Consider the following 19,249-nt stretch of genomic DNA (forward strand, 5'->3'; position numbering starts at 1 on the left):
GGCTACAACCACGCTGCAGTACCCACTATATAAGGTCTGTTCTTGTTGCAGTGTGGCTGTAAGAAGTGTTATTGCTTCAGGCTTCCAAAACACATGAAGAAAGTTAGCTTTTGAGCACTGGTGAGGACATGAGGAATTTTAAAGGGCCAGAAAGTTGGGAAAATCTGCCTTGATTCTATGGGGGCGGGGGAATTAAAATTAAAACTACCGCACACTGCACAGCAGATTAAAATGCTCCTTGCCGAGTACTTCTGCACCCGACTTACAAATAAATGGCATTACAATTTTGACTGGCCTTAACATTTTGCCAGAGACAAAGGTTGGAATTCTGTTCACAGTATGCGATGCCTTCCTTGTTACCCAGGTTTTCATTTTGTGCCCCCACAGCTCTTCTGAAACTTTCTTAATGTTAAAAGTGACAGAACCATAAGTGGAGAGGGCACTAGACAGGGTGTCAAGAGACCTGGATGTTATTCCTACCTCTGCCACTACCCTTGGTCAAATTTCTTCTTCTGTCTGATTCAGTCTCCTTGTGTGTAATATGAGGATGAGTTCCCTCCTTTGTAAAATGTTTTGTTCTTAATCTGTACATCCCAATGTATGAGTCAAGTATAGTTTGTTTATGATCTACCAGTGAGTGCATGTTTCTGCAGAGCTGAGCTTATTAAAAAATGTCTGGTTACTGCTCCTTAATGGTCCATTTTTACCCTCCAGACAAAGAGTGACCCAAGGGTCACTAGTTAAGATCAAGTTTGACCCACAACTGGGGTCATATCTTCAGGCCCAAAGAATGTTCACCGATCAGCATAGGAATTGGTTAGGTCACTGTAACTGCTACAGAGAGAATAAATCATTTCTTAAAATTAATGGGAGCTGTTGGTACTCGGCACTTCAGAAAATCAGGGCACTTATTCAGGTGCTTAAACTTCAGCACCCACTTTGCCAATATTTTTTAGAGCAACAGGATAGTTTCGGTATCTCACCAGGCCTTATTAACATTCTGCTAGATCTCTTTGTTTAATTGCAGCGGCTATATTAATGATCATGTGTAATGGCAGGTCTGCAGCATTTCGGGAGATTATGGGTAAATTTGAGGTAAAGCGAGGAATCCCAATCAGCATATAATTTTCAGATTTTAACATACAAAAGTAGCTCCAGATTCAGCCCTGACATTAATGGGGTCAGTTCCTATTAACATCAGTGCCAAAGCTGAATTTGGATCCTAGTCTTTATCATTGTACACTTTATAATGGAGAAAATGGCAGGATTTCAAAATCTAAATAAACCTCACGTTTCATGAAGTGAATGAGTTGGCAATAGATTCCAACTTGAATTGAAAAATATTTACCATCCTGGAAAGTGTCTGTTAACATACGAAAGATGTCAGTGTAGCTTTCTGTTTCTAACTACTTGGCAAAATCCTTTGTGTATGATTTTAGTAAGAATAATTTGCCTCGGTGACAGATAAGTGTAACATCAGGTTGTACAGAAGTCCTACAGAGTTTTGAAAGGGGTTTGGGTTAGATGGTTTTACATGGGAAAAGCACTGTAAAGATTAGCCTTTGGTGTTTATTAAACAGATTTATTTTTATTCCTTTATTTACAGTAGTTGTTTGTTTAAGAGGATCTGCTTGTATTTTGTACCAAATTGACCCATAGCTGTTTCTTGGAAGAGACACTTTCAAACTGGAACATTTCAAGGAGAACTAGAAGTATCTTGTGTCCGTATTCCCATTCTGTTATTGCAGATACTTTCTGTTTATGAGGAAGTGATTTCTCCTTCACAGCATCTCATTCTGCCTGGTCGTCTAGTAAAATCAGTGTCTTGTAGCTGTGATGTGAGCCTTCTGCCAAGTGAGATGCATGTCAGGTCATAAAGTCAACTTAAATTTTTTCTGCGGTATTGTGTTGGAAGAGCAGCCTTATCTAAACACAAAGGTCCTGATTCTAAATGTACACTGGTTTACACCAGCAGAACCCCATTGGAGTTATCTTTTACACTGCTGTGAAAGGAGAATCAGAAGCTAAACCATGGGCGGCGGGTGAAGCTTCCTGCCCCGCCTCTTCCAGCTGGAGCCCGGCCTCTTCTGGTTGAGTCCACACCCCCCGCTCGCTTCTCTCAGCCTCCCCCATGGCCCCAGCCAGGGCGGGGTGGGAGGCTGAGAGCTCGGCCCGACCACGGCGGGATTCTTGACCCTTGCCAGAGCTCTGAGCGCAGAGCCCATCCCCTGTGCCACCCCTGGCCGTGCTCATGGTCCCACCCCTTCCCCATGGCCCCTCCCACATTCTGCCCCTTCCCCATAGCTCTGCCCCCACTCTATCTCTTCCCCCGAGGTCCCGTCCCCTGCTCACTCCGTTCTCCTCCTTTCCCGCTGTGGCCCTGAGACCAGAAAAGCAGCCCCGGGGACATGGCTGGGAGAGGTTTTTCCAGGGGCCCCAAATTGGCCAGGGCCCCATGGGCTCTTGTGGTAATCTGCCACTGCCCCCTTCCCCCCCTCCAACTCTCCCCACCCCCCGGTGGCATGAGGCTTGGGGAGACTTAGCCTCCATTACGCGCCACCCATGTGCAAAACATTTGGTAAGACTAGGTGGAGTTGTGGGATATACACAGATGATATTTTGGCTAATAAAATCAAATTTTAAAACTGGGTTTATCCTAATACTAATTCCTGTCAGATCCCAAAAGGATCATATCATTCGAGTCTCTGTTCAGGACAGACCCAGGTCTGGAATTTCAATGTGTGATAAATCAGTGATATGCAAAATCACTGAATAACAATTACAAAGAGGTGTTTTGACAGATCTGCGTAGGGAAACTTGCACACTGCCTGTTTGCACTATGGCTCAAGCAAGTGCCTTTTAGCCCCCTCACTTTTCTGAGCATAAATATCCTCATGTGGTTTTTTAAAAAATAACAAAGTATAAATGTCTTTGGTAACTGATTTAAAAGATTAAGAAGGGATCTTAACAGATGGGAACTAGCTTGGAAACCATGCCATGCAATGAAAGGGCATCAAGAGAAACTTACAAAAATTACACCAGCAAATCTAAACTTCAAGGTAACATTGTTTTAAACATCAAGCAATGAGAAGTCCTTCATTTCAGTCATAACTGTCCTGCCTAAAATGTTAGTGATCCAGAAATGAACTTCCCTTGTCCCTCGATTAGAGACTGATTAAAATTACAGGCAATGACAAGAGGCTAATGGAATGAAAAGTTGTCTAATATTCCTTGAAACAGTATTGCAAAAGCTCATTACATTGAATTTAGCTGGCAAATTGTCTTAAAGCAGAGGTCCTTCACTACTGCATTTCAGTTCTAATCTTTTCATGGGTCACAAACAAAAATTAATTTGGTGTACATCTAGTCCCTGGCAGATAGTTTTCTGCCTCACAAAATCACCATCCAATCTAGTATGATTCGGACAAAGGTTTTTAAATAGCCTGGGGATGTAAGAGGTTAGGACTGAGATGCTTTGACAAAGTACCGGGAGGATCCTGGACTGAAACAGGGAGGGTTATAGTAGGTGAGATCTCAGGTACATTGACAGAGCTGCTTTGGAAGGATTTAGAACTGAGATAAAGCAGGGGTCCCTACACCAGAATTGTAGTTCATTGGCATTGAAAACCTGCACTAGTCTTTACTAGTCTCCTGTTCCTGTGTATGAACATATTAATGAGATTAAACCCATTCCTCTTATTTCAGCAGTTTAATCTTGTATTAAAGTAGGATTCGTTGTTGCTGACAAATACAGCCTGACTTTATAACTCAGGAAAAGAAAAGGGAAGAATCAGACACTAGCTATGAATTGAGGAGAAATAAAAATTGGTTTCTTCAGCTGAACTCTTTTTGTATTGAACGTATTTATTTCATAGAAAACAAGTGTCCCCTTCTGTTGATCAGAGTGTCTTGCATACTCCAAATATATTTGTTTCAGTACAGTTTGCTAATCACGTTTGCTACAGTATTTTATCTTCGGATGGCTATTTTGAAAGGTGCAGATATGCTTTCTCGTGTCATACCTGATAGAGATTATAGAAGCTTATTTGTTAATGTAATAATACTCTAATCATGTTTAGTATTTCTTTTAAATTGCTGCTTCTAATTTGTCCAAATTTTACAGTGCTCACTTAAGTAACTGAAATAAATGTGGATATGTCATTGTTTTATAGTGTGTGATCTAAAAAGCAGGGACTAATAATTGCCAGAATTCCTGAGGTCTTTGATTCCTACCTCCAAATACGCACAAACTTTTCCTCTACACGCATAGAGTCAAATAAAGTAAAAATCTTAAGTGAATCAAACTGTGTCATAGAATTTCTGTGGATAGAAATTCCATGCTTGAATAATAAGAGTATAGCAATAGGAATATACTACCGATCACCTGACCAGGATGGTGGTTGTGAAATGCTCAGAGAGATTAGAGAGGCTACAAAAACAGAAACCTCAATGATAATGGGGAATTTCAAATATCCCCATATTGACTTGATACATATCACCTCAGCTTGTCCTGGAACCCACAAGGGGAGAGGCAAGTCTTGATTTAGTCCTAGGTGGAGTACAGCATCTGGTCCAGGAGGTGAATGTAGCTGAACTGCTTGGTAATAGTGACAATAATGTAATTAAATTTAACATCCTTATGGGGGAAAAAGGACCAAAACAATCTAACGCAGTAGGATATAACCTCAAAAGGGGAACTACACAATAATGACGAAGCTAGTTAAATGGAAATTAGAAAGAACAGTCACAAGGATGAAATGCCTACAAACTGCATGGAGACTATTTAAAAATACATAATAGATGCTCAAATTAAATATATTCCCCAAATTAAAAAAAACGGTAAGAGGGCCAAAAAAATCATGGAGCAGGTCCTCAAGGATTCTATTTTGAACCATTTGGAGGAGAGGAGGGTGATCAGTCAACATGGATTCGCCAATGTTTGAGCGACCTGCTTTAAGCTGATATCTGCTTGAACCTGATTGCTTTCTATGATGAGATAACTGGCTCTGTGGATATAGGGAAAGCGGTGGACGTGATATACCTCAGCAAAGCTTTTGATACAATCTCCCACAGTATTCTTGTCAGCAAGTTAAAGAAGTATGGCTTGGATGAATGAACAATAATGTGGATAGAAAGCTGGCTAGATCCTCAGGCTCAACGGATACTGATCAACGGCTCGATGTCTAGTTGGCAGCCGGAATCAAGCGGAGTGCCCCAGAGGTCGGTCCTGGGGCCAGTTTTGTTCAACATCTTCATTAATGATCCGCAGCAAATTTGTGGATGGCACTTAGCTGAGAGGAAAGGTAGATACGCTGAAGGGTAGGGATAGGGTCCAGAGTGACCTAGACAAATTGGAGGATTGGGCCAAAAGAAATCTGATGAGGTTCAACAAGGACAAGTGCAGAGACCTGCACTTAGGATGGAAGAGTCCCATGCGCTGCTACAGGCTGGGGACCGACTGGCTAAGCGACACTTCCACAGAAAAGGACATGGGGATTACAGTTGAAGAGAAGCTGGATATGAGTCAAAAGTGTGCCCTTGTTGCCAAGAAGGCTAATGGTATATTGGTCTGCATTAATAGGAGCATTGCCAGCAGATTGAGGGAAGTGATTATTCCCCTCTATTCAGCACTGGTGAGGCCACATCTGGAGTCTTGCATCCAGTTTTGGGCCCCCCCACTAAAGAAGGGATGTGGACAAATTGGAGAGAGTCCAGTAGAAGGCAACAAAATTATTAGGGGACTGAGGCACATGACTTACGAGGAGAGGCTGAGGGAACTGGGCTTATTTAGTCTGCAGAAGAGAAGAGTGAGGGGGGATTTGATAGTAGCCTTCAACTACCTGAAGGGGGGTTCCAAAGAGGATGGAGCCACAGTGTTCTCCATGGTGGCAGGTGACAGAACAAGGAGCAATGGTCTCAAGTTGCAGTGGGGGAGGTCTACGTTGGATATTAGGGAAAACTTTTTCATTAGGAAGGTGGTGAAGCACTGGAATGGGTTACCTCAGGAGGTGTTGGAATCTCCTTCCTTAGAGGTTCTAAGGCCCGGCTTGACAAAGCCCTGGCTGGGATGATTTAGTTGGGGTTGGTCCTGCTTTGAGCAGGGGGTTGGACTAGATGACCTCCGGAGGTCTCTTCCAACCCTGATCTTCTATGATTCTATTAAATGCTATCACGGCTAAACAGCAGAGTAAACGAGACGGTTGGAAACAGAAAGACATCCTTTAAAAATTGGAAGTCTGATCTTACTGATGGTGATAGAAAGGAGCATAAACTCTGGCAAGTCAACTGTAAAGCTATAATAAGTCAGGCCAAGTAAGAATTTGAAGAGCAGCTAGCCAAGAACAGAAAAACTAGCAGAAAAAAATATTAAGAAGATGAGAAAGCTGGAAGTCTGTCAAACAATTATAAGTGCCACTGCACGATCAGGATGCTAAAGGAGCACTCGAAGACAAGGCCATTGCAGAGAAGCTACATTAATTCTTTGATTCAGTCTTCACTGCAGAGGACATGGGGGAGATTCCCACACCCAAGCCATTCTTTTAGGTTAGAAGTCTGAGGAACTGTCCCAGATTGAGGTGTCAGTAAAGGAGGTTTGGAGAGAAACTGACCAGTTAAACAGTGATAAGTCACCAGGGCCAGATGGTATTCACTAAAGAGTTCTGAAGAAACTCAAATATGAAATGGACGAACTATTCACTGTGGTAGGTAACTTATCACTTAAATCAGCCTGTGTACCAGATGACTGGAGGGTAGTTAATATAATACCTGTTTTTAAAAAAGGCTCCAAAAGTGATCCTGCCAATTACAGGCCGGTAAACCTAACTTCAGTATGAGCCAAATTGGTTGAAATTATAGTAAAGAACAAAATTATCAGACACGTACATAAACATGATATTTTGAGAAAGTTAACATAGCTTTTGTAAATTACTAATCATTACTAATCTATTAGAATTCTTTGAGGGAGTCAACAAGCATGTGGACAAGGGTGATCCAATGGATATAGTGAACTTGGACCTTCAGAAACCCTTTGAAAAGGTCCCTCACCAAAAGCTCTTAAGAAAAGTAAGCAGTCATGGGATAAGAGGAAAGGTCATCTGTTAGGATAGGTCATGAGATGGAAAGGTCATCAGATGACCAGTAACCAGTTAAAAGACAGGAGACAGGGTAAGAATAAACGGTCAGTTTTCACAATGGAGAGAGGTAAATGGCAGGGTCCCCTCAAGATCTCTGCTGCGACCTATGCTGTTCAACATATTCATAAATAATCTGAAAAAGGGGATAAACACGCAGCAAAATTTGCAGATGATACAAAATTACTAAAATAGTTAAATACATAACTGACTGAAGCGTTGCAAAGGGATCTCACAAAAGTGGGCAATAAGGCAACAAAATGGCATATGAAATTCACTCTTGATAAATGCAAAGTAACACACATTGGAAAAAATAATCCCAATTATACATGCAAAATGATAGGGCCAAAATTAGCAGTTACCACTCCAGAAAGAGATCGTGGAGTCATTGTGGATAGTTCTCTGAAAATATCTGCTCACTGTGCAACAGCAGTCAAAAAAGCAAACAAAATGCTAGGAGTCATTGGGAGAGGGATAGTTAATAAAACAGAACATATCTTAATGCCCCTATAAAAATCCACGGTACGCCCACACCTTGAATACACACCTGAATACCATCTCAAGAAAGATATATTAGAATTGGAAAAGGTACAGAGAAGGGCAGTTAAAATGATTAGGGGTATGGAACAGCCTCCTTACAAGGGGAGAGTAAAAAGACTGGGACTGTTCATCTTGGAAAAGAGACAACTTAGGGAGTATATGATAGAGGTCTATAAAATCATGGAAGGGTGTGGAAAAAGTGAATAGGGAAGTATTTAGTTACCCCTTCACATAACACAAGAACTAGGGATCACCCAGTGAGATTAAAAGGTTTAAAACAAACATAAGGAAGTACTTGAAGTACTTCTTCACACAATGCACAGTCAACATGTGGAGTTTGCTGCCGTGGGATGTTGTGATGGCCAAATGTATCACTGGGTTCAAAAAAGAACTAGATAAGTTCATGGAAGATAGGTCCATCAGTGGCTATTAGCCAAGATAGTCAGGGATGCAGCCCCATGCTCCAGGTGTCCCTAAATCTCCAACTGCCAGAAGCGTCTAGCACTGGCCATTGTTTGAAGACAGGATACTGGGCTAGATGAACCATTGGTCTGACCCAGTCTGGCTGTTCTTATGGTCTTTATTTGACAAATGTTTAGCTAAAAGCTGCAGGACTTGAAAATAATAAATTTAGAAAACTGTTAGTTCTTCATGAGGACGGCCATCTTCTATTGTTTTTCTAAAATAAAATGGTTTTAAATGGCAAGTATATTTAACTGAAAAAAAGCTTTTAAATATTCACAGTAGTTACTTCTTGTTACGTCGTTAGTACAGTCCAGCCACTTGACTGACATGCGCTATAATGGTCTCTAGATAAAAAACCATTCAAGTCTGTGGTATCATGATGTTACGACAAAAGGCTACTAATGCAAGTGTATAGAGGAACATGTCAGATTACAATGGCAAAACAGTCATTGCTATTTAATACCAACAAATGATGATGGTCAAACAATGGCAGTAAAAATCTAGAGACACTTTGTGCATAATTTTTTCATTGTCCTAGGCCTAGTATGGTCGTTTACATTATTGCAAAGGCAGTGTAAAGCACTACCAGCTTGAACTGGTAGCTGTTACACACACTTTGCACAAGAGTAAATGACCACACAAGGTTCAAGGCAGTGGGAAATCAGGCCTTATATGTCAAAATAGTAGCCAAAGACATCTGTACAATTCCATGGAGACTACAGTAGAAATAATGTTAAAGCACTATAGAAGTAAAGCTAGCCTTTTAAAACCCGATCTAAAAATAGGCTCCCCTTTTCTTCCGCCTGTCATCAGGCCACTGATTAACATCTGTTTGTTATGAAGAAATTATCATTCATATAACAGGAAAGCAAGCTCACTTGACTATTACATGGCCTAAAATTTAGTGCTGTTCAAAAAGACATTAGTACTTGGTATCTAGTAAGCATAAAATAACTATGTTAACCAAATAAGAAGGTTGGAGATAATCTAATGTTAGATATGAAAATGTCTACTCTCTCTTTTGGTAAAACTTCCTTAATTTATCTTGCTATGATGGAGTATGTAGTACAAGTTGAGTTTGCTCTGTGAATAATAAGAATATTTTGTGAATCAGTTTCTGCCACGATAGTAGGTACTTTATAAACAACAACAAAAGAAGATGCCACATTACCCAGTGTAATGGGATTCTCTGAAAGAGAGCTCAGTGGGCCCATGTAACCTCAGCGTGACAGGGCTGGCTTAAGGATATCATGTTGGTACTAACTTGGGGGCTCTTTCTTGGGGCTACAAGTTTATTAGTTTACAGCAGGGATCTAATGTGATAAATGGCTTCTATGGCAACCTTAGTCTGTAGAGACTATTCTTACCTGGCAGGGAAGAGTACTTTGGTTAGCATTCTCATTCTCCATTAAAGAAAGATGCATTGGGAAGGGAATATGGGCCTTTAACAGTAAGCCCCAACTGCATGTTTCTGTGTCGTCAGCAGCTCATCACTGTGACATTTTACATCAGCAGAGGGTCTGCCCCAGCACATCTAGTATTTTTTTAAAATAAGATGTTTGTATTGCCAGCACTTTGTTGATAAATGTTGAATTTTAAGTGAGTGTGGTTATGATAAATGCTTAAAGTTATTTTCAGCTAGCTGACTTTTTATTGCTAGCAGGAATCTAATTCCCCGGCCTGAGAGCTGTAAAATTCTTTTGTTAATAATTTTTATTACATGTCATAATTCCTTCTGCATAACATAACGCAAATATGTTGGGTACTAGAACTAACTGGCTCGATCTCTCTCTTTAGGGGCTGAGTAAAAAAGTAGGGGTATCCTCGTCTATCCTGCAAGGGCTTTGGATATCCTACAGCACAGAAGGTCTTTCAATGGCATTGGCATCTCTGCGAAACCTCTACACCCCTAACATAAAGGTACTGTACAGAACAGACCGTTGACTAGCTGGTTCAATGCTTTCAGCCTCCAGTGGTCCAAGTACAAAAGGTTCTCAAGGCTCCAGTTCAACAAGATCCTTAGCACGTGTGTAATGTTAAGCATGTGAGTAATCTCATTGAAGTCCATGGGACTCCTCACAAACTTAGTCACACCGATATGGAAGCAACTTGCTGAACCGGGACTCGGTTTTTAAGTGTCCAGTTAAGGTTTGATACCAATGAGTAGTGACTCCCCAACTTGTCTATGTTCAGCAGGGGTTTTCTGTTAATTCCCATAAAAGAGCAGTGTCATATCTGTTCCTACTGACCATCCTTCATTTCCACTGATTTCTCCCAAATATACAGAAAGCTCCCTTGGGTGTTGTAAACCTGACAGTGCCTTGCAGGTTTGTCTGCTCTAGAGTTCTTTTCATCTCAGGGCGTTTTTGCAGCTATGGAAAGCAGTATAATGCACATAGCTTGTTCCTGCATTAAGCCCAGCCTGGTCATGTCCCTGCGTATGATGTCTCACCATCTAGTCGGTGGTTGGACTTACCTTGGTTGTATTTGCTGGGATAAAACAGTGTAGAGCTACGTCCCCCCAGGTGGTGGGGGAGGCAGCCCATCTTGGGGAAACCCAAAAGGGTTGCACTTGCCGTGAACCAAGTATATTAGGTGAAGGAAAACTCTTGATTTAAGACCTGGGCAGTCTGTCTATTTAGAAGGAAAACTCTGATTATAAATCTGAGCAGGCCAAGCTAGCGTGGAACCGCTGGTACCTATAGCTAGCAGGCTATGAGACATGGCATTCCCATGAGCTGGATAGGGTGGATTTGCCTAAGAACCTAAAGCATCCTGAATTCACTTGTAGAAACAGAGTTCTTTAACTTGAGTTCATTGCCAAGTAAGTTGAGTTAGCTGACACATTTGTACATGCTAGTGTAGACATTCTGCAAACATTTGTGGAGTGTCCAGCTTACCATGTACAAATATGTTAGCTAGAATGAAAAAAAAATCTAGTGCAGAGAACCTTCTGGGCTTGCATACTTCTCCCCACATGAGGGTGGGGCCGCCTGAGAGATCCTCCTCATATGGAGAGGGGGCCCATCGTCGTCCTCTCTATCCCTTCCCTATCAGGAGCCCTCTCTCTCATCTCAGCTTCACGAGCTGTCTCTTTCCTCTGCAGCCCAGTGCAAAGAGAGCAGAGCCAGGAAGGCAGCAGGAGGGGAAGCAGCAATTGGGTGACCAGTAAGCATCACAAGGCCCCTCTTGGATGGGTGATCAAGCAGTTACAAAACCATCCACTATCTTTCCCCGTGTGAGGCTCCCTGTGGCCCTATGTCTGGCAGTATGGCTAAGGCCAGCCTGCTCCAACACCACGCAAATTACAGAACCAAGTCCATTCTGAAAGTGCTAGAGATTAGACAGCGCTCCCTCTACCTAAAATAAAGCTGTGTTTTGGGCTTGTCTTTTTGTTGCACATTGTGGTGATGTGTTTCTCTTCTGCCCTTCAGGTCAGTCGGTTGCTAATTTTGGGAGGTGCAAATGTTAACTACCGGACCGAAGTTCTGAACAATGCCCCAATTTTATGTGTCCAGTCTCACCTTGGTTACACAGAGATGGTGGCTTTGTTGTTGGAGTTTGGGGCCAACGTAGATGCCTCTTCTGAAAGTGGCCTGACTCCTCTTGGATATGCTGCTGCGGCTGGATATCTGAGCATTGTTATGCTACTGTGCAAGAAACGGGCCCAGGTAATGAGACTGTATTTATCTGATGACACTCTGACTTCCCAGGAATTCCACATTGACCTGGAGGAGAAAGCAGGTAGTATGTGGAGTATCAGAACTCAGAAAAGAAAGTGAGCCACTGTTCGCTTTTTCCTTTGCCATGTAACATTTCTTAACACTCTTTCCTCTGGTTTTTGCCCCTGAAGATAGGCTAAATGATTTAAACAGACTGTCTGCGCAGTTGGAACATTTTCTATACAGTCTAAATCAAACCCCTACAGTTTCCACAAGCTGTCATCTTCAGAAGTCTCAGCATCCTGCCCTCTTGCTTACAAAGCAATAGTTACCCTTCATTATTAAATGCTCAATCCTGCAAGGGGCTGGACATCTCGTGTGAGTTTGCTGGACCACACATAGTCCTGGGCATTAGTTGTGTCATGGTGAGGATTCTCCTCCTTCAGGAGGGACTGGTATTGCCTTAACGTGGGTAGCCCCAGTGATCTGATCTGGTATGGCAACGCTTATGTTCTTATAAGCCCCAAGTGCAGCATCAGCAATTAAAAAATATCTGACGAGATCCCAACTCTGCCCTCTTGTGTTTCTGTCCAGAGGGAGCATTTCAAAGGTACAAGAAGGCAGTCAGGTTTTCAACTCCATTGGAAGTCAATGGGAGGAAGGCACCTAACTCCCATTTGCACCTATGAAGATTCCTCCCCTGCCAACACACACAGTTACTACCTATCTAACGTCTCTCTTACCTGTCTAGTTAGGCTGAGATTTTCAAGAGTGTAAGAGAGTTAGGTGCCCAGATTCCATTGAATTCAATGGCCTTTGGGGCCTTGCCTTAATCTGTCTAACCAGTCTCTTTTTATCTAAGGCACCTATTCCCATGGTATCCAAGCATTGTACTAAAAATAGCACTGTGCGTGCCCTAATTGGCAGGTCTCACATTTTCCATTGTTCCTGGTGTGCATGTGTGAGTGAGATGTTTTTTTATTATTATTGCAGTTTTTTGTTCTTGTGCTAGAAAAGATTAGAATCCGGTTTGTAGTTGCTCACAGGTGAATCCACAATGCCGTCCAGGTTTGCTTTTCTATGAGAAAGTGCTGCTTTGAAACATGTCGTTGGCACAAAAGGCACAGCAGGTTTGCAGGCTCTGTAATTAGCGTTTGGGAATTCAGGCCTGACACTGGAACTGTGGAATCCTGCCTTGCTAATGGTTTGCTGAAGTCATTTCTCGACAAGTCCTTGACCCTCCACGGGGTTAAAAAGCAGCATTGTTTTGCAACACTCAGTACACCAGGGGTTCTCAAACTGGGGATTGTGACCCCTGAAGGGTATTATGTGGGGGGTCGCGAGCCATCAGCCTCCACCCCCAAAGCCCGCTTCTCCTCCAGCATTGATAATAGTGTTTAATCTAAAAAATGTGTTGTTTAATTTATAAGAGGGGGTCACACTCAGAGGCTTGCTGTGTGAAAGGGGTCACCAGTACAAAAGTGTGAGAACCATTGCAATACTCCATTTGGAAATATTCTCTGAACACTTCTGTCAAACTTGTCCAGTAAGAATACTCTTTGCTTAGCTTTGTGGTGAGCATTTCAAGGGTTAATTGTGTGTAACGAGTCAAGTTTCAAACATTTTGTGGAACAGAAAAATGTTGCTGGGAACTGAAATGGCAGCCTCCTGGAAACAATTTGTGGCTTTCTGTAAATGTTTTGCCTCAGTTCTGAAAGCAAACTAAAGGCTTGTGTGGTTTTAATCCGAATGTCAGGATGACTGAGGGACCCTTTTAGGTCTTGCTGAGTTGTCAGGACAATGTAAAGGAAAAAATAGACCTTAAAAATAGATACACTGGGTGACTCCCTAACACTGGCTGATAAGAAGCGGTACTAATAAACGCCCAATGGAGTCCCATTATATCCTCTGTCAGGGGAAATGGGAGGGAAACCCAGAGCACGGACTGTGATTTAAAAAATCCCCATCCCAAATGGAAAAAAAGAAGCTAGCTTTCGTGAGCATCCCCCTTCAGTACCAAAAGAATATACACAGTAGCAGCTATTTTTGGTTCAAAGATGTTGGGTTGTATCGTGAATAAATTAAACAACAGTGGTCACGTGCATTTCCTGAACAAACTGATACGTTGTTCAGCAGTGAAGTGGTTAATGAGTAGAAAGAATCTAGTTGAAATGTTTTGCTGGGATACTTATATAATTTGTATTATGGTAGGACCTAGAAGCCAAAGGTAAAGTTCCTAGTAGGATAGCAGATTATAATACCACCACCTGAAATTTCTGTTTTAATTAATGTTTCTCTGCTGCCCCCTTCTAGTGAGGCTGACTAAGGTGCAGCTGAATAAAACAGGCTGACTAATCATTCTAACACTGGACTCATTATGAGGTATTTTTGCTCATTTTGAAGAATTGTGAAATGGTGGGTTTAGAACATTCTCTTTCGACTCAGTGGCTCTTTGTATCCTGAGGCAGACAAAGTCAATGGGTAGAATTTCAGTGCAAAAGGAACTACAGTTGGCGTACTTGAGAACACAGCGGAAATGTGCCTTTGCGGGAATAAAGCCAGTATGCTTTTAGTGTGACGAAAACTGAAGCTGTAAAGTGGTGACCTACCCAAAGAAAGCAGCTGTGGCCGAGAGGATGTCTGTCCTCAGGGCAGTGATTCTTTGGGAATGAACTTTGGCTGGTTGTGGATGGGATGGTTAACTAGAAGAATGCAGAAAATGTACATCCTGCACATGTGACATTATTACAAAACCAGGGCTGGAGACGCTGAGAAAGCCATGGCTTTTCAAACATGAGTTGGGTTTAATTTTATTTTGTCTTTCTGTTCCCTTGAAAGGTGGATCACTTGGACAAAAATGGTCAGTGTGCCCTGGTTCATGCGGCTCTCAGAGGTCACCTGGAGGTAGTGAAGTTCTTGATTCAATGTGACTGGACAATGGCTGGGCAACAGCAGGGTGTATTTAAGAAGAGCCATGCGATACAACAGGCACTGATTGCAGCAGCCAGCATGGGCTACACTGAGGTAAGATATAACTACACTGTTCTGGATCTCTGTGGGACACAGAAATGATAGGTTAGCTATGTTCCCTGGTCACAAGGCTGAGCACAGAGGGTCTAGGAGGTGGAGTCAGTAACTTCCTCCCACCTCACAAGTCAGTGGGATCCACTGATTTCTTGGCAACCTTGGTGGCCTGGGCAAAATCTTTGCAGGCTTCCATCCAGAGGGAGAGTAAAAAGCCCCTAATGTATTTGAATATACCTTTAAGTAGGCAAAGGTAAAACCATGTACTGCTTACCCCACTTCCCTAGTGAGGGTAGGGATGATGATATGTAAAATACTGTTTATTTTCCTGTTGGGAAGTAATATTTGGCTGAAAAATTATTTCTGTGTAAATAAAACCCCTCTCATTAATTTCATTAATCATGAAACTTCAGTCCATGAAAACATAAGTAACGTGATCAGATCAGAGGAGTTAATCAATGGGAGCTGGGTAAATCACACTATCCAAGTGAACACAAGTTGAATTGCTTAGGAACAGATGTGCCTTTGAAGCAACACAGCTTCTCTGCAACCTGGTCACATGATTCCTAACAGCACACAGTGTTATTCTGATGGGAAACGTCCCCAGCATTTTACTGATATATTTGTAATTTTTTTAAAAAGTGGTTTCAGAATTATTTACTGTGTGTGCAGCGCTATAAATGGACATGGCACTTTACAGACAAATAAAAAGGTGTAGTCCATGCTCTGAAATGCTGACAGTAAAGGGGGGTGGAAAGCCAGGAGAAATAGTGTTATAATTAGTAATTATATAATATAATAATCATACCATAATTAAAATGTATATAATTTATCATTATACTAAAGTTAAGGTGGAATGTTACTTCCACTGAGTAAGCAGTTTGCTGACATAGCAAGCATTACCATTTTTCTTCCAGTGGTTAAGCACATATTAAAACTGATTGAATACTGGTTTAGTCTGTGACTTCTGGCTCCCCAGGGCCTGTGCTGAGGAAGCCGTTGCTTTTCAGTAATGGACAGCCCCAGCAGGCAGCTTAGAAATGGCAATTGTAACTGAAAACCTTTCTTTTCAAAGCCCCCTTGCAAGTTGTGTTCATGAGAGATGCTTCCTGCCCTTGTCTGCTGTCAGGTTGCTGTGCTGAGTACAACAGGCACAGTTGCCCCACTCTTGCCTTTAGTGTAGCTCTTGGTAGGTGTGTCCCTTCTTGGATGAGAAAAATGTATCTTTGTCCTTCAATAAACTCTGTTCTCTCCTTAATCTCTTGCTTTCTCATATCATCTTACCAAGCAATAAGGCGATTTTAGCCAATTTCAAAAATTTACACTCGGAGGAGATTAATTAAGTTTTTTGAAACCCAGTCTACACTGGCCAGGGAAACCATGTTGGTACCTTTCTAGCGATCCGCCTAAATGTCATTCATGCTAGGAAGGAGCTAATTGTTTCTAAAGACAGCCCAATCTAGTGGCTGAAGCTCAAGACAGTCAGGAGACTGGAGTTCTGGTCTACACTCAGTTGACTCTCTTTTTAACCTTAGGAAATTCACATCACCTGTGTGTGCCTACATTTCCGCATCAATAAAATGGGGGTGTTCGTATTCACCCACCTTTTTGAAGCACTTCAAGATCCAAAGGTGAAAGTCACTAAAGCCCTGGTCGCTATGGGTAACCCAGGAACTGTGGAGCATTCACTGCATGCCCAGGATAATCTGTATACAAAACATACACCGCTTCTGAGTTGTTAGGTAGCACCGCTATAAAGGCTCGTCGTGTGCAGTTGTCTCAAGAGACTTGTTTTTTCCCTTGTACAGGGCAGCGGGCTCAGTTACTGATCTCAGGAAGAATATTTACCTACGCTGAGGTGCCAGGCAGAGACTTTGTTCATTTTCTTTTGTTTATTCAGAATGGCTTATGTTAAGATGTCAGCAGTTTATATATAACATGGTGAAGTTCATGAGCTGACACGTCTCTTTGTTTTAGATTGTCTCCTACCTGCTCGATCTTCCAGAAAAAGATGAAGAGGAGGTGGAGCGAGCACAGATCAACAGCTTTGACAGCCTGTGGGGAGAGACAGGTAATTTCTATAGATGCCGCAGTTTCTAGCTTTCATGTTTGTGTTTGTGGATTCCACTAATATCAAATATACATTTTAGACCATGACTTACTGAGGGGGATCAGTTTCTTCGATTTGAACTTCCTTGCAGATGCCAAAATAGGCTCTGTAACCTGCTTTATTATTTTTCCAAAAAGTGCCTTGCCTGATTTTCGGGGTTACTGAGTACCTGGAAGATTCAGGTGTGCAGGACCTCTAAAGATCAGGCCAGCAATCTTTTCTGGGACATCTTCCACTGAACTCTCTTTTTCTCCTTTGATATTTGGCACAGCTATAAAAGGAATGTTTGCCAACACCAAAATAACCTGCAACACCTGCCGCTTAAACTCCTGAATGTTAAATTAACATTTGGTTTTCTGCGAGCTTGTAATTGCTTTATTGTAACATTGAAAACACACCTGGCAATTAAACAAATGTACTTTAATGGAGGATAGTCTATCTGATAATCCTGTATGCCAATCTAGACGTGTCACCTTCCCAGTGTCTATTAGAAAAAAGGCAGCATTTCAACCCACACCCTTTCACGTACAGCTTGTGCTCTGCCAAATAGAGATCTGCAAAATGGAGCCATTGGCTTTTAACTTGGATGAGCTAGTTAAATGTTAGCTACAGGGTTTGTGCTCTACTCACTAATCAGTTTAAACCACTGGTATTACCACAGTGATATTCCTGTTTGGGTAACCACACAATGATTTTGATCCTGCCAGCTTTAGTCAGAAATGACCTGAACTAAGGATGCAAACACTTGGTGACGTGTAATTTTGTGTGTGGTTAAATTGTTTTTGGTAAACAGAACACACACTTGGGTACATCTTGAATTGGTTCAGACTTTGTAGTTTGGAAAATGTACTCGTGTAACCAAACCTCTGAATGTTTTCATGTTCATGGCAACACCAAAATTTGAGCCTACCAGGAAGAACCTCCTCTGGGTAAATTGAGCTTGTGAAGGACAAAAATGTAGATGAGAATTGGCACAGTAGGCAGCCTGAACAATAACAAGATTGTTGTGGGCCAACAGCAGGAAAGTGTGAAAGGATGAAGCCCCCAGAATCACCAGTGGAGACCTAAATACAGAATAAATATGTTATGAAATATTAACTGAATTTTTTTTTTTTTACAAATAAATGTTACTTTAGAGAGTCATAGAAGGAGAAGGAAAAGGAATAGAGTGTACAGTTATCTAGATATGATCCCTGAACACTGAAGAGGTATTCATTACAATCGTATAATGATGACAACATTTTTATAGATGAGTTGTTGATTCAATATGCTGACCAGTGCAGAGGTAGTGTTATCTAAAATGTATTCTCTTTTACTTTAAAAATAAGGTTTAAATATCAAGTTATGCTATTAATTGGAAAACAGACTCTGGAATTGAGGATGGTAATCCAAAATATTTTTAACGTTTGGTCAAAAAACCACTAAAATGTCCCCCTGTTGTATTTACCTTGGTAAGCAGCATCAGAAAACCAACAGATGTTGGTTTTCTTCAACATTTTCATTAATGATCTGGATGATGGGATGAATTGCACCTTCGCAAATTTGCAGATGACACTTAGCTGAGAGGAAAGGTAGATACGCTGAAGGGTAGGGATAGGGTCCAGAGTGACTTAGACAAATTGGAGGATTCAGCCAAAAGAAATCTGATGAGGTTCAACAAGGACAAGTGCAGAGTCCTGCACTTAGAATGGAAGAATCCCATGCACTTCTACAGGCTGGGGACCGAGTGGCTAAGCGACAGTTCTGCGGAAAAGGACCTGGGGATTACAGCTGACGAGACGCTGGGTATGAGTCAACGGTGTGCCCTTGTTGCCAAGAAGGCTGACGGCATATTGGGCTGCATTATTAGGAGCATTGCCAGCAGATTGAGGGAAGTGATTATTCCCCTCTATTCGGGACTGCTGAGGCCATATCTGTAGTATTGCATCCAGTTTTATGGCCCCCACTACAGAAAGTATGTGGACAAATCGGAGAGAGTCCAGCGGAAGGCAACGAAAATGAGTAGGAGGCTGGGATACATGACTTCTGAGGAGAGGCTGAGGGAACTGGGCTTATTTAGTCGGCAGAAAAGAAGACTGAGAGGGGATTTGATAGCTGCTTTCAACTACCTGAAGTGGGGTTCCAAAGAGGATGGAGCTCGGCTGTTCTCAGTGGTGGCAGATGACAGAACACGGAGTAATGGTCTCAAGTTGCAGTGGGGGAGGTCTAGGTTGGATATTAGGAAAAACTTTTTCACTAGGAGGGTGATGAAGCACTGGAATGGGTTACCTAGGGAGGTGGAATCTCCATCCTTAGAGGTTTTTAAGGCCCAGCTTGAC

At 42.0% G+C, this 19,249-nt stretch overlaps 1 protein-coding gene across 12 annotated transcripts in view; it reads left to right on the forward strand.

Annotated features, from left to right (window-relative positions):
• The window catches only part of TANC2 (tetratricopeptide repeat, ankyrin repeat and coiled-coil containing 2), a 593,041-nt gene that overhangs the window by 544,776 nt on the left and 29,016 nt on the right, over window positions 1–19,249 (forward strand). For all 12 annotated transcript variants that reach the window (XM_034755956.1, XM_034755955.1, XM_034755959.1 and 9 more), the window contains 4 exons: window positions 9,933–10,055; window positions 11,570–11,806; window positions 14,636–14,821; window positions 16,799–16,892. In XM_034755956.1, the coding sequence (XP_034611847.1) occupies window positions 9,933–10,055; window positions 11,570–11,806; window positions 14,636–14,821; window positions 16,799–16,892 (640 nt within the window). The remainder of the gene's footprint in view (window positions 1–9,932; window positions 10,056–11,569; window positions 11,807–14,635; window positions 14,822–16,798; window positions 16,893–19,249) is intronic.

Source organism: Trachemys scripta, chromosome 23 (genome assembly GCF_013100865.1).
Source record: "Trachemys scripta elegans isolate TJP31775 chromosome 23, CAS_Tse_1.0, whole genome shotgun sequence".
Classification (NCBI taxonomy): Eukaryota; Metazoa; Chordata; order Testudines; family Emydidae; genus Trachemys; species Trachemys scripta.